Consider the following 14,519-nt stretch of genomic DNA (forward strand, 5'->3'; position numbering starts at 1 on the left):
TTCAGAGCTGGACTGGCCTATCCCAGAGAGGCTGCCCCAACTTTGTAGAAACTGGGACAGGCAGTACTTCTTAGAGACCATCCAGTACCCCAAAGAGCGAGGCTTGTTCTCCAAAAAGGAAACCTTTTCAGACGACTTGATGTCCTAAGAAATCTTTCTGGAAAAAGCAGAGACACTAACACCCCCAAGGCCTTTCAACTTCAGGCCGTTCTTCTGTTGGAAACACCATCTCTTGGCCTCTTCAAAGACCTGGCCTCACCAGGCACCTGCACTTTCTCTCTCACCCTCCAGGAGCCTTCTGCATGGCCCCCAAGAAGCCTGCCTGGCCCCTGAGCTGGGAAAACTGAGTTCCCTCCCTGCCTCCTAATTTGGCAGGAGGAATGGAAACTTTCGTGGAAAGCACTTGAGCTGACGAATGCTCCCAAGTCAGGACTTTGACTCGGGCCCTGACAGGGCCACGGGCTCAGGATCCCGAGAGGGGGTGGCTCTCCTTCTCCAGGTCAGGACCTCCTGTCCTGGCTCCTCCCCTTGCTTTCTGCCGACCATCAGTCACCAGCTCTCCTGTGACCCCAAGTGACTGCCACACACCACTAGAGAAGTCATTGTCTTCCACATCCCCCCTTTTCCCTTGCCCTCCCCCAGTTCCTCCTCCCCTTCATAGTATATTTTTCTTCCACACTTTCCTGCATCCACCAGTGGCTGTGGAGTCTGCGTGGGGCTCGGTGGAGTTGAAAGTCTAAAGCCTTTTGCTGTTTTGTTTAAGACCTGGTTATGGTTGTGAGATTTTTTTTTTTTTTTTTTTTTTTTTTTTTTTGTCAGCTGCCTGTTATATCAATCACGGAGTCGGGATCTATTTATAGGTTGGGAGTACTGTGTCCTTAGTCACAAAGAGACACAGACAGGGGACTGTCAGCTGGTACCGGAGGAGCGGAGCAACGAGTTATCAGCAACCAAAAGCACCTGAGGGGGTCGCACATTCCACCCCAGCCCCGTCCTCCACGCCAGCCCCAAGCATGTGAGTAAGCCAACTTCTCCCTTTCTCCTCCCCAGACTCTGCGGGTCCTTTTCTGTCCCCTTTCTCTCTCTCTCTCTCTCTCTCTCTCTCTCTCTCTCTCTCTCTCTCTCACTGGATAAAAATATCTCCCCATGCCTGTTCTTTCATCCTGGTTTTCCGCACTCTAAAGCATCCCTGTGTGGCCGAGAGGAAAACGTTGCCTTTCTTAGACTGTCACGGGAAGGTCAGAGGGTCTCCGAATGGCTAGGTGGGACGGTGACACAAACTCATTTGGAAGCAGTGACTTCCCTTTGATTTTTGTTTGCTTTCACTGAGAAAAAAAAGTAAGTAAATCAGAAGGGCAAGGGAAGTTTACATGCGGCTCAGCAGGGTAGAGATGTCGCCCAGCGTGAAAACTTTTATTTGCTGGCAGCTCCGGTGTAGGGCAAGTTGGGGAAGGTTACCCAGGAAGACCCAGTGCCCACAGGACAGGTAATGATGGGGGCTCCTGGAAGATTTGGTTTCAATGTGGGAACTTGCAGGTTCGGGGAGAGCCCCCACAGTCCCAATGACCAGTTTTCTATAGGACCTTAAAGAAAATGACATTCGCCCTCCCCTCTGTGGAGCAAGTTTGCTTTGAGAAGTTAAGATGGGAGCTGAGGGTTTGTCCTGCCTTACCGGCTGTCATTGGCTCCCTCATTTGGTATATTTTCTTAATCTTGAAAGGGAACTTTGCTGGGGGCTGGGAGAAAGAGTCCCAGGCCAAAGCCAGGTGTGGAAGGAGGGCTGCTGACTGCTTTGCTCTGCATCCTTCGCAAAGGAAGAAACTTAATATCGCGAGGCTTGTCAAAGCTGTGCTTGTTTCAGACAATTCGAATAGTGTGCAGGCTCTGAGTGCACCTCGGGCGGCTCTAGATGGGGCCTCCCCAGCCATAGTCCGGTGTCCACAGGGTTTACCTGCCACGAGCTTCCCGTGCAATGTTTGGGACTTTAGTTTCTGAATATTGAATAGTATTCACCCGAAATCCTGTACTTGGGAAGATTTGCTTTATAGAATTTACAAAGGAAAAGTAGCCCTACATTTTGGAAAAACAAAAAAAGTAATGATGTCTAATGTATGCTTAAGTACAACTTTTTAAATGTACCTCTTTTTTTTACCATGCGTTTCTATTTATACGATGGATACCGTATGCTATATGGCTGAGGTCTCCTTGATTTCTTTGGGAGAACAATATCCGACAAAGAAACAATCTTTCCAACAATTTAAACGCATTAAACAAAGCAGATATGCCTGTATTGTTTTTGATTGATTACAAACAAAATAGTGTTACCAGCAAATCTAACTCGATGAAAGTTAAATAAATGTGGATGTACACACATATGTTTAGAGAAGCAATTTGATATCATTTTGATTGTGACTTTTCTGAAACCTTAACTTTCCTTTTTCTGGTTCCATGTTTTCAGCTGCATTTTGTTTAGGGTTATTAATATCTTTAATCCGTTCATCCATTATTTTGGATGGGAGAGTGGATCAGGAAGCAATGAGAAATTAGAAGGTAAACGTCCCATGTTCAGCCAGTAAGACCGCATTCAGTAGTGGAGAAAGTCAGAACAAGGAGTTTGGTGTACAAGGGGGTAAATGTCACTGTTTAAGACCTAGTATAGACGGTGAAGTCTAAGAACTCCAGAGGGTGACAAACACCAACTAGGTGTTAAAGTGTATTATACACATAGCATTATTATTCTTCCTGTTACAAGGGCCTCTATTTTGGTAAATATATCCTGCTAAGGTTTTTTCACCATAATGCTTAAGTGGGATTTGGTGGGTTATTGTTAATTAAAGCTCAAGTGAATGAAGTGATTGAGACATTGCATTCAGATCAGAGACGTTTGCTGTTGGCAAAGCCACACTTCTAGGACTTTCAGATCTCGATGGCTTTTGAGAGAAAGTGTGGCTTTTACAAAAGCCTTTTAGTACAAGAGCAAATTCTCCCTCCCCTCCCCAACCTGCACACTGGAGCCTGCCTGGCCCACTGTGCAGGCCCAGTGTGTCAGGATTAAATGCAGTGGGAGAGAGTCCCGCATTCCTGAACAAGTTCTGTGTTCTCAGAGCCTTAATGGTCAGAGAGAAGAATATTTTGTTGAGACATTTAGCTAAAAACTGCCTCTTTCCTGGCCTACATGTAGATCCTTTCAGGTGAGACAGGGGTTTGCCTGACAGTGTGATAGAGGGCCTGGCTTTCATCCTCAAGTCAGGATGTGATTTGGCCCATTGGGCTTAGTTACAGTGATGCGGTTCACGGAAACTTCAGTGTATTTGCATGAGACAGCTTCTGATTATTTAGTTTCTGCTTCAATAACGATTAATTGTATGTGGTTTGAGCTCCCATCAAACTCATTTTTTTTCAAACTGATTTCTTAAACGCAGTTGGTCAAGGAGCTGTCTGTGACTTCATGTCTGCAAAATCTAACCCATTCCATCCTTGTCATTGTTTATTTCTCTGAATGTAAACAAGCAGTTTCCTGTGTGCATGTACCATTGTTTTATGGGTCTCCCCCACCGCCCTTGAACACATAGGAATCCAGTCCTGACCTCCTCCCAAATTGGGGACAGTGGGGGCAATGAGCAGGTGCTTTGGAATGCAGCAGGCTCAGGTGCAGGAAGAGGGAATCGCGAATACCTGGAAAGTGCTCCCCTAATTCAAACGATTTTACATAGTTGAGGCCTCTCCAAATACCCCATCAATTAAAATGGCAGCTGGCAGGATTTTAAAACCAAAGACCTATCACTTCACTTCTACAGTATATCTGTCCATCTTTTTCTTATCTCTATTTTTACATTTCATTATCCTCCCGCTCTTTCTCTCCCTCCTGCTTTCCCTCCCCCTTTTCGCCTTTCTTGAAAACACATTTCTATCTGGCACAGAAAATAAACTCAGATTGTGGGTAGTTATGTTAATCTAATTCAATCCTCAGCGGGTTAAGAGTGAAATTCTAATAGTGGAGCTGTGGAGGGCTTTTTTGTTAATGGCTTGGGGATTACATTGAGTTAAAGGCTCATTTCCTAATCAAACAGAGAGGGAGAGAGTGACTCCGAATATTTATGAGTCTCCCAGTGAGGGTTTAAACATTCAACTCCAAAAGCAGGGTTTCTGCAGGAGGAAAGAGTTAAAACCCCTCAGGGCTGCTGGGAAAAAAAAAAAAAATTAAACCAGTTAAGCCATCAGCATTTTTAGGCTTCTGTACAACTTGTGTGCTTGCAAAGTGGAAGGCACTGTGGAGCTGGAGAGAGGGGAATCATTTCACAAAGCGAAAATGGCAACTGTGGTGCAAGCTCTGAAGCTGGAGTCAGCTGATGTGCTCAGAAAAGTGTCCCCTCCAAGCCCCTACAGCTGATGCGCCCCTCAGTTCACTAAGGGCCTGGAGGGGCTGTGTGCCTTCAACTCCCCAAATCACTTCTTCTGCTCCAGTTCGGAGGTGAGAACGTAGAGACAGGAGTATGGCTTAATTTGCCAGCAGCTAGAGAGTTCCTGTGCCGTCTGGTGGGGCCAGAGAAATGGATTCTCTCCCACTTTGGTCATGCCACTGGAGGGCTCAGTCTTCCCCTTTAGCCAGTCAATTAGCATCTCCACAGGACCCTTCTCCCACTTTGATCTGTTTTGGTCTGGATGCCTTGGTTCTCCTGCTGGCTTTCTTCAAGGAGGACCTCAAAGTCTGCCTGACTTACTGTTCCCAGGTAAAGGCAGGTGAAGAACTCTCTGGTCTCCAGCCAGAGAAGCAACTTGGCCAAGGTCGAGCAATGTCAAGGCCAAGCTGAGGTCGGAAGTCTAAGTTCAGGCAAACATTCTGGCCTCTCTCTCTCCTCCAAGGAAAGTCAGAGCCAGATGGCTGCTGAAACAGGCCCTGGCTCCCCTGGAGAGAGATTTCCTTCTTCAGCTTGGAAAGGGAGGGCAGGAATCCCTGATACAGGGGGATTGTGCATGCTCTGTGAACACGCATCCTTTTTTCTGCCACCAACCAAGTGAGCAGTTTCTATTTCTTTCACTTGGGCCTTTTTTCCCTGCTTCTTGAGGTCAGCAGAGGCACCAGGATGCCGACTTTCTTTCTATAGCATCCCTTGGCTTTTTATTTCACCTGTTCCTGGGCACTGTTCTTTCTTTAGTGCTTCAAGCTCGGTGCCCTGTGAGTCTTGCATTTCTCCTTTCAAGTCAAGGTGGCATCTATAACACGTCTACCTCGCCTCTTCTCGGACACCTTCTCCCTTTTCCTGGGGCTTTCAAGGTCCCCGCCTGGTCTCACTCCGTGACTGCATTCACCCACTGTGCTGTGGTTGCTAGTTTCTCTGTCTCCTTCATTAGGCCAGGAGCTCCACAGAGCAGAGTCTACGCTTCATTTCTCTTTGTTAGCCCACCTCATCGTTGATAATTCCTGCCCTCTTGCCCTAACCCCTGCTCTATGGACAGTAGAGAGCTGTAGTTAAGTGTGTGCCTTCCAAGCCAGACAGCCAGAGTTCAAATCCTGGCACTCCCCTTTCTCAGCTGTGAGACTTGAGCTACCAAACCCCGCAGAGTCTCACTTTTCCCATCTACAAAATGGGGATAACAATAGAACCAACCTCATAGGGTTGTTGGGAAGATGAAATGCACGTGAAGTGCTTAGCCCCGGGCCCAATAGGTGTTGACACTTTTATTTTTTCAGCACAGAGCACTCGCTTCTGCGCACGTTATGTCACACTATTAAAGACAGGCTCCCATGCCTTCCACTAAGGGGATATTTTTCTTGAATGTTGGCCATACAGAGCTCTGTGTCAGCAAGACATGCAGCTTCATCCTCCAATGGGCTCTTCCATAGGAAGCCCTCTAACCTGAGAAGAATCCAGGACCGTAAAGCACTGTTTAAACCACTACGGGACAGCAGAGGATGTGACCTGGGTTTGGGGCAGCACTCCTCAGTCAGAGGAAGCTATGACTCTTTTCCCTCTGTAGAAAGAGAATTTTCTCAAATTTCTTGGCCCTGGCTCACATTCCAGTGAGCACTTTTGTTCTCGGGTCTCTGAGTCACTCTTGCACCCCCTCCACCCCACATTCTCAGAGGGCAGTTTAGGCTCTGCCTACAGAGCAGGCCAGACCAGTCCTGGCAGTGAAGCCAACAGGGCTGCTTTTATAGGGCAGCTAGTGACTACTGTGGCCTCCTCCCTCTTGACACAACCACTTGACAAATGAATCCAAACTCCATCACTGGAGTTCCTGCAAGAGGTGTCCTCTCGTGGGATGTCCACAGTCCTGAGACCCTCAACACTCCTTGTCCCTATGCAGGGACTCACGACGCTGCCAGGCAATGCTCTCTCTTGCTTTTCTTTGCCCACTGTTAAGCCATTGTTTCCTGATTGAAGCAGGGGACTGGAATATGAATCCCAGCACCATCCAGACTTACAAAGTGTCCCATATCCTCACTCTCTCCTCTTTGCTCCCTCTCCTAGCAGTTGGTAGGAGTAGTAGTAGTACAATTAGTAGTAGTCACTATCTCCCTTTTTGCCTCCTTACTATTCACCTTTGAAATTCCCCAGTGCCTAGTGCAGTGCCTGGCACATAGTATGTGTTCAGTAAACACATGCAGAGTGAATTGCAGAAGCTCTTTCCTCATGGGGCCACTTCTAGTCCCTTCATCACAGGAGGAGTGATTTGATGCTATGAATGTCCACCTGCTTTCACTACTAGGTCAGCTCGTGACCCGTTGATCACGGTCCTTGCCCCTGTCTTTCTCTCCTCTCTGTCCTTCTCTCCTGCTTTCATGTTCCTCTGTCCAGGAAAAAAAAAAAAAAATGAGATGAGTCTTTTATTCATATGCGTACAAATCTTCCCAGGAATTTTATTCTGTTCAGTGAAGAAGCTTTGTCTAAGTCGATGTCAAATTTAATTGCTAAACTGGTGTCTCTCTTGTGAATATTTCCCTCATTTGTCATGCTCTCTCCTCTCCCCTTTCTGAACCATACCTACTTCCTCTGGCTGTTCAAACTCTGTAGGGCCGCCTGTGCTCCTCCTCTTGCTTTAACCACTCTGGTCCCGGGTGGTACACATGAGAGGAAGACCTTCCTTCTGAAGTTTTCCAAAGTGTCTGCTTCCATTAGCACAGACAAGGCTTTTGAAAGGTGTCAAGTTATGTACATCATTTTAGATACTGGATTCTTCCCAGAACAGTTTTTCTGCCCTCGTTTGGAAGACAGGGGATAAAAACTCAGGCTGCTGAGGGTTAAATGACAGCAATGAAAAGTCTAGGCATCTCTTGGGGACAAGTGGCTGGCTGAGACAATTGATTAACTTGGCTTAGTGATCTTTCTAGCAATATTCAGGAGTGAAATTTTGCTGATTAGGCTACATGTGTGTGTGTGTGTGTGTGTGTGTGTGTGTGGTGTGTGTTTTAGGGTTTATGGCAATCGGGGTAGGATAAGATATGGGAAAGAAATAGATGGTTTGCTCCTAAGTTGGTCTCAGGAAGGAACCTGTCATCACATGTGCACCTGGGATTATATTAAAATTGTGGACTTTGCATGCTCACAGGTCAGCTGGGGAAGGCACAATGAAGGGTGCCTAGGGCCTCCTCATAGATTTTCTTTGCCAATCCGTGTGAATCTGTAATTATTTTGAAACAAAAAGTTAAAAAATAAAGTCAACTGGAAAGAGGCCCAATGTGGGAGACTGCTTCCACCTGCAGGCTCTGGTGGTCGGAGGGATGGCCCGGTGTGCTGTGGAAGGAGGCGGGTACCAGGTGGTCCAGCCCAGTTCCAACCCCAGGATTGCTGATAATTCCGGCTTTCAGGACCACAGTTTCCTTGATTATAAAATGAGCCATTGGGAGAGATCTCTTAGGCTCTCCAGCTCTGAAAGTTTACGTTTTTAGATGATGAACCCAGGACATTGTTCTCCTAATATCAGCAATAAGATAGATTAGCCAGCCTGTGTTCCTCTCCTCCAAGGCCTTGGACTCAGATGTGGCTTTTCTTGTGCTTTGTGGCTTTATCATCATTTTCTTTGGTTTGTTTTCTGTCCTCACCTTCCCCTGTCTATAAGCACCTCTGGGGGTTAGTGGAAAACTGGTCAGGGTTCCTTGTTCAAAAACAAGTTTCCAAATTCTGCATTTTAAATTTTGACTTTAATTTGTAGAGACCCTAGTTTAGTATCTCTGTGGTCTTAATACTCCTCCTTCCCCAGTCCTCCACCCCAGCAGTCGCCCCTAGGCTTGTAAGTGTCTGGAGAGGCCCAGCACCTGGGCTACAGGTTTGCTGAAAGTCCTGTAGCAGAGTTGGAAGTGAGGAGCATGGCTGAGGTTTGGGAGGGGAGTTGCCAAACGAGGTGACCTCTGCAAGTTCTTAGTTTCACTGTAGCTTAATTTCTTCACCTGCCAAGTGGGGCTGACACCTCCTCTGAGTGTCTCCCAGCACTGGTGTGAAGCAAAATAAAAATCAGAAGATACACTTGCCTTTAAAACTGGAAATGCTTACCAGTTTTAGACTAAATTATTCCCCCTAATGGTGACCTCCATGAAACAGTTTTGGTGAAAAGCAGGCTTCAGCAGCCAAGCTACTGGGGCCTTATCCACATTGTAATAGCTGTGACCTTGGGCAACTGTCCCAGCCTCTCCACTTCACACTCAGTTTCCTCATCTGTAAAATATGGGTTGTAAGAACACTTCCTTCATCGAGTTGTTGTGAGAATTAAAGGAGGCTTGTGTAAGTCCCTTGAATAGTACCTGCTGGATAATAAACCCTCAAAGCCACTGCTGTGGGTGAGGATGATGACATTTTGTCTGTAATCATTATTTTGCAGGGCCTGGTGCCAGAAAGGCCAAGAAAGAGGAAACTTTCAAAGTTCCGACATTCCTCCCAAAGTCCCCCGGACAGCTTGCCAGTATAGCAGAAGGTGCTATATTGAGTCACGGATCACTGATCATAATTCCCCTAATGTACACATGTTTGCACAAACATCTACAGGTGTTTTAAAACACGCCCTCATCCTTTACAGTTCCCTGCTGAGGGGGCTCCACTCCCACATCCAATGACCAAGTGAGCATCCTCTCATGGCCTGTCTGGGGTTTGGGATGGCCTGGCCAAGCCTTTGTCCTCTCATGGAAATCTGCTCTCCATAGCCTAACACATTCATGGACTGCTGCAGTCCAGATGTGATGGTGGGATGCCATTTAACATGGCTTGTCTTGGGTGTCCTAAGCATTCAGAACCACTGGAGTGTTGTTTCTGCATAGGGCCAATTCCTCTTCCCTGTGTAGCATGGCTAAAGTGGGGTTGCTTGTTTGCCACATATTTGATGGTGCATCTTTGGGGAGTACTTTGCAAGGAAAGAAGAATAGGAATAAGCACGGGCAATTTCTCATGCCCCTAAGGGATGCCATTTGTATATTTCAAGGGACTTGGGGAACTAACATCACGTTCTTGGGGAAAATTCCAAATCCAGACTTGTGACTAGCCTGGGTGTTTGTGCACACGTGTGCACATTAGGAGTATTGTGGTCAGTCATCCATGACTCTTCTTTCTCCATCTCGGGCTGAGAGGAATCTTGAAGGAACATGTAATTACTATTTACTGTAGGGCACTCAATTGAGAACACCTTTATGTAATGAGTCTTGAATTAAATCTGCCTTTAGAATCCCATATGCTGTTGCTCCTTTGGAAACCAGTGGGGATCAAGCACCACTTTTAGCCCAGGGGAAAAGACCACAAGATGGATATGAGTCCCTGCAAGTTCAGGCTTTACTCTTGAGTAGTAGAAACATGGTTGTTGGTGGTGTCTTTCTTGGGCAGAATCTTCACTCAGATCTCTGCCCTTTATGATGGAAGCTTCAAAACAGAGCCAGTGTTAACCTAATGTATAGCCTTGGTGGACCAGGGCAGTCAGCAGCATGGCTAAAGGAAGGGAGTTAAGAAAATTCCTAGAGACAGGATGACACCATTTATATAAGATTTTTAAACATGCAAAATTATGCCATATATAGCCTAGGGGTCAGTCATAAGACATGCATGGGAATGAAACACCAACTTCAGGAGAAGAGGGATATATGCTCATTGGGGTGTTATCTGTACTCATCTGCCAAGCATGCTTTGGCTTCCTTGGTTTCCCCACTTATTTTTGGGATGATTTGCCTAATCATTTAAGATGGGTAATGAGGCCAGAGAGAGGGCAAGTGGATGCATTGTTATTAAACTTGTGGAATCTATTTGCTAAAATATCAGAAATATTACCTTGAAATATGACACTCGATGAATGCCGTGGGACACTGTCTCAGAGGCTACCAAACTGCTTACAGAAATAAAACTGATTTTGTAGTAGCATATTGAGCAAGCATTTATAATAGCTTCCATAAGCCACTGCCTGATGGCTTTCTAGGTGCCACTTCGTCTCTCTCTGCCTCTGTTTCTTCTTCTGTAAAAGAAGTGGGTGGACTAGATGATGTCCAAGGACTGTTCTGTTCAGTCTTGACCTTCTCCTGTGCCCCCCGCCCCCGCACCCCCAGCAGTGATCATGTTGTATGACAGCTGTTTGCCTGTCTGTTTCCCCTCCAGAATTAAGGACTCTGTAGGCAGGGCGTGGTGGGCCTGTCTCCCAGCACTGTGCCTGGACATGACAGGCACTTGACACGCTTTGGATGTACTAATGAGAGAAATGATACAAAAGTAGATGCCAACCCCCGCAGCCCAGTATCGACTTGGCTGTTTCCAGAAATGCCACAGGCCTGGCTGATTGTGCTTAGCAGCTTTGGTTTCCTCCCTTGAGGCTCTCCCTTATGGGTCAGGGATGGTGGTTGGTGCCTTCGTGGCAGTGAACTGAGAATATGTTAGTAATAATACGTAAACTGAGCTGTCCCAAACAAACCCCCTGAAAACACCTTGGAGGAATGACATTGTTTCCTGAATGCCATGCTTACTTCTCTCCACGCCCATTCTACTGCCTGTTTCTGGTTTTTTCCCCTCTCTCTATCATACTCTATTAATTTAAAAATATTACATTTGGAGACTTGCTAAATAAAGAGACCTCAGAGTACAAAATATCCCTTATTCATTTTCTGGGTCCCTATGTGCTTCCTTATAAAGATTTTTTCTTATTTTTTACTAAATGGCCTTGATTTTATCATTAATTGCTGTGCGACAATTCTTTTTACTGTGTCTAACTTATTTCTTAAATATTCTCCCATAAGTCCTTAACTCTATTGGTCTCTGTGCCCCTTTCCATTCCTGTCTTTGCCATTTTGTAAAATTTATGAAGCGATTCCTTTATATATTGAACCCTTGATCTCAGGCCTTCCCTATAGTCTTCCACCCAAATTTCCCAGAAGAATGGTTCTTACAATTGGACTTTCACAGTCCAGGTAATCTTGGGTCTTTGTCATTTCCATACTGAGCCTGGGGACATGCTTTGTTCTCTATCCCCTAAAATCTCGTATTTTCTTTAACCAGCAGTTTTCACATTGGGGTTGAACCATATTATGACTTTAAAGCTTCAAGAATTCTTCAGTATCTCTTTTTTGCTCTATATTGTAAAAGAGTCTATGTTTTCACCCAGACAATAATCTCTCCTCGTGTTAACTGTACCATTACCCAATACCTAGTCATGACATTTCCCTAAGACATTTCTCTATTGTTTCCTTACCTTGTTGTCTAGTGCTTGCCTGGTTTTTGACTTTTTCAAGCATGCCTCCTCTGTATTACTCTTCTGAGTGTGGGAGAAGGAAAGACGCATTTTTTGAGAGCCTGTTCTGTGCTGGGAACTTTCTGTAGTTTATCTCACTTATCCTTGGAATGACTGCAAGGTGGTGTTAGGATTCTTCCCATTATACAGAAGAGGAAACTGAGGCTCTGAGGTTAAGGATCTTGCTTAAGGCCACCCAGGTAGCACATAGTACCATCGAATGTCACCTTCCGCAACAGGCAACGGGGCTGAGTGCAAACAGGCAACCACGTGAATACCCTTTTCTATCATTTACATGTACATTGAACTCGGTTCAACATTTTCAAAGTTTTCGTCTTTTTACGTCTTTTCTTTAAAAAGGGTTGAGTGTCCCCCTTCACAGACCCATGTGAAAGAGAGGTCCTGATACTCTAGCTTTGATTCCCCAAGTCCCTGCGTCCTTGTAAAGATGACAACACAGACGCCTCTGCCAGGTCAGCCCTCTGTTAATCAGCCTTCGCTTTCCTTTGGAACTGCTAACAGCCTTGCTTTTCCATAAGTCAGTTTCTAAAAATCTCTGCTGAGGAGCCAGGAACCGTGTTGGAGAATGCAGACCTAATCTGCAGGTTTAGACTTTCAAAGTGCCTGTGTCGTCGGGAGCTCTTTCCGAAAGCACGTGCTCATTCTCCCTTAGCATGTCCACACCTTTCTGGCCCCATCTCCTGCCCTACTCCTGACCTTCTAGCCTCCCTTCACCATCCCATAGACAATGCTTTCATTCCATTGTGTTTCACATCTTGTGTTTTTCCCACCATACTCCTTCCACAGGTCATCTTTCTTGAGACCTGAAACTGGTAGTCCATCGCCTCTCCCACCACCAATAATATCATCTTAACCCCTTGGGGGACATGAACATGTTCATCCCTCCATGTGGGCTGTCCCAAGCTTACTCCACTGCCAGGCTTTCTCACTGAGGGAGTGAGGCATGGGCAGTGGGGTCTCCTGCCGATGCTGATGCCACTGCCTTGGGCAGCTGGCCTCCTCACCCACTCTCCTGTGACCTTTATCTCCGCGCGATCCACCCACCTTGGCTCTTGGGATGCTAATCACATTGCTGAGGAGAGTTATAACATCTCCCCACCTTGGATGGAGTCCAGCATGCGCTCACCGTTTGGGACAAAGTGTTTATCCTCTCTCTGCCCATGACCTTCCATGGACACAGGTTCATCAGGTTTCTGCCTTTCCACTGGCTTCACTTTCTCTCCAGGGGCTCCCACAGCCTGCAATCTTCCTCCTGAATGCAGTGGGTGGGGGGCGTCTGGGGGATGCTAGCGGATGTTTAAAAGTCCCTGATGTGATTTCCAATGTTCAACATTTCCTCCTTTTTGCTACGCCAGTGTCACATTGAAAACCTCAGATCACTGAAGTTAGATGATCCAACAAGGAGATTTTTCGTCTCTAGAGCATTCGCATTCCTTGGGGACATTTTTTTTTTTTTTTTTCCATCTTGTCTGGCATTCTTAGAGTCTCCAGTTTTTGGTCTCTCTCTCTTTCTCTCTCTCTTTTTTTTTTTTTTTTTTTTTGTTTCTTTTGAGAGAGGGTCTCACTGTGTTGCCCAGGCTGGAGTGGAGTGGTATGAACACAGCTCACTGCAGCATTGACCTCCTGGGCTAAGCAGTTCTCCTGCTTTGACCTCTTGAGTAGTGGGGACTACAGGCATATACCACTATGCCTGGCTAATTTTTTGAATTTTTGGGAGATAGATAGGTTATCACTTTGTTGCCAGGTTTGTCTTCAACTCCTGGGCTCAAGCAATTCTCCCACCTCAGCCTCCCAAAGTGTTCAGATTACAGGCATGAGCCACTGCATCCGATCTGGTCTCTCTTTTCATAAGGAGCCCACTCAAGTTCTCGTGTTGGGGAGTGGAGGTATGTTACATGTGACTGTAGTTGCTCCTGATAGAGGCTCCTCCTGGGTTCTCAGCTATAGGATGACAGCATATTAGGGTGAATTGCGTGGGATCTGTTGACTTCCCAAGTGGTGGCCTTGACCAAGGCTCTGGTTCTCCACATGGGAGTGACCCAGAGGAGGCCAATGCTGTTCTCTCTGGTTTCTGGGGCCATTGCACGTTCAGGGGCTGGAATTTCCCCCAGAGTGGGCGAGTCTGCTGCATAACTGGTGCTTCTTCATCTGAAGGAGGCATGTAAGTATCTGCCAGATGGCGTCTGGCCTTCCCTTGTTCTTGGGTTCCATTGTCACCCTGGCTGTTTGGAGAAAACTTCTGAGAGGTAGGGGAGGAGACTAACTTAGGTCAGAGTCTCCAGGGGCAGAGCCTGAAATGGACATTCTGGGCAAGAGCTGTGTTGAGGGAGTGCTGTCTGGGGAATCCTGTAAGGGACTGAAGAAGGAAAAATAGGGCGGCAGGAAGCTAAGCAAAGATGTGGACTCAGCCGAAATCTAGCCTCAGCCTATCCAGGAGCATAAATGATGCTGCAGAGTTGTCCAACCTTGAGGCACAGAGACTGGTCAGTTCTAACCCCAAGTCAATCAGTCATTGGCTGAGAGCTGCCCCGGCGGGTAGGGATTAGCCTCCTAGGCCCTTCTGGACCCCATGAGGGCTCCTGTGGGTCATGGGCAATTCGCAGACCCTTTGTTAGCAGCTGTTAGCAGCTGGGGATAGGAGCATCACTGGCCAGAGGGATCTGAGCAGAGCACCAACAGCATCTAGGACAGAGAGACGATGGGAACTGGTGCCCTAGCGTGGTCCTCATCCCCTCTCTCTCTGTGGGGGTCCCTCTAGAATGTGACCGTGAGCTTCCATCTCTTTCCAGGTTGAGCCCAGGGTAGAATCC

At 46.7% G+C, this 14,519-nt stretch overlaps 1 protein-coding gene across 1 annotated transcript in view; it reads left to right on the forward strand.

Moving 5' to 3' along the window:
• Window positions 1–837: 837 nt before the first annotated feature.
• The window catches only part of ESRRB (estrogen related receptor beta), a 189,277-nt gene continuing 175,595 nt past the window's right edge, over window positions 838–14,519 (forward strand). Inside the window, exon 1 of the mRNA XM_010382693.2 lies at window positions 838–1,015. Coding sequence (XP_010380995.1) covers window positions 1,014–1,015 — 2 coding nt within the window. The 5' untranslated portion in view covers window positions 838–1,013. The remainder of the gene's footprint in view (window positions 1,016–14,519) is intronic.

The sequence above is a fragment of the Rhinopithecus roxellana genome, chromosome 5 (genome assembly GCF_007565055.1).
Source record: "Rhinopithecus roxellana isolate Shanxi Qingling chromosome 5, ASM756505v1, whole genome shotgun sequence".
In the NCBI taxonomy this organism is placed as follows: domain Eukaryota; kingdom Metazoa; phylum Chordata; class Mammalia; order Primates; family Cercopithecidae; genus Rhinopithecus; species Rhinopithecus roxellana.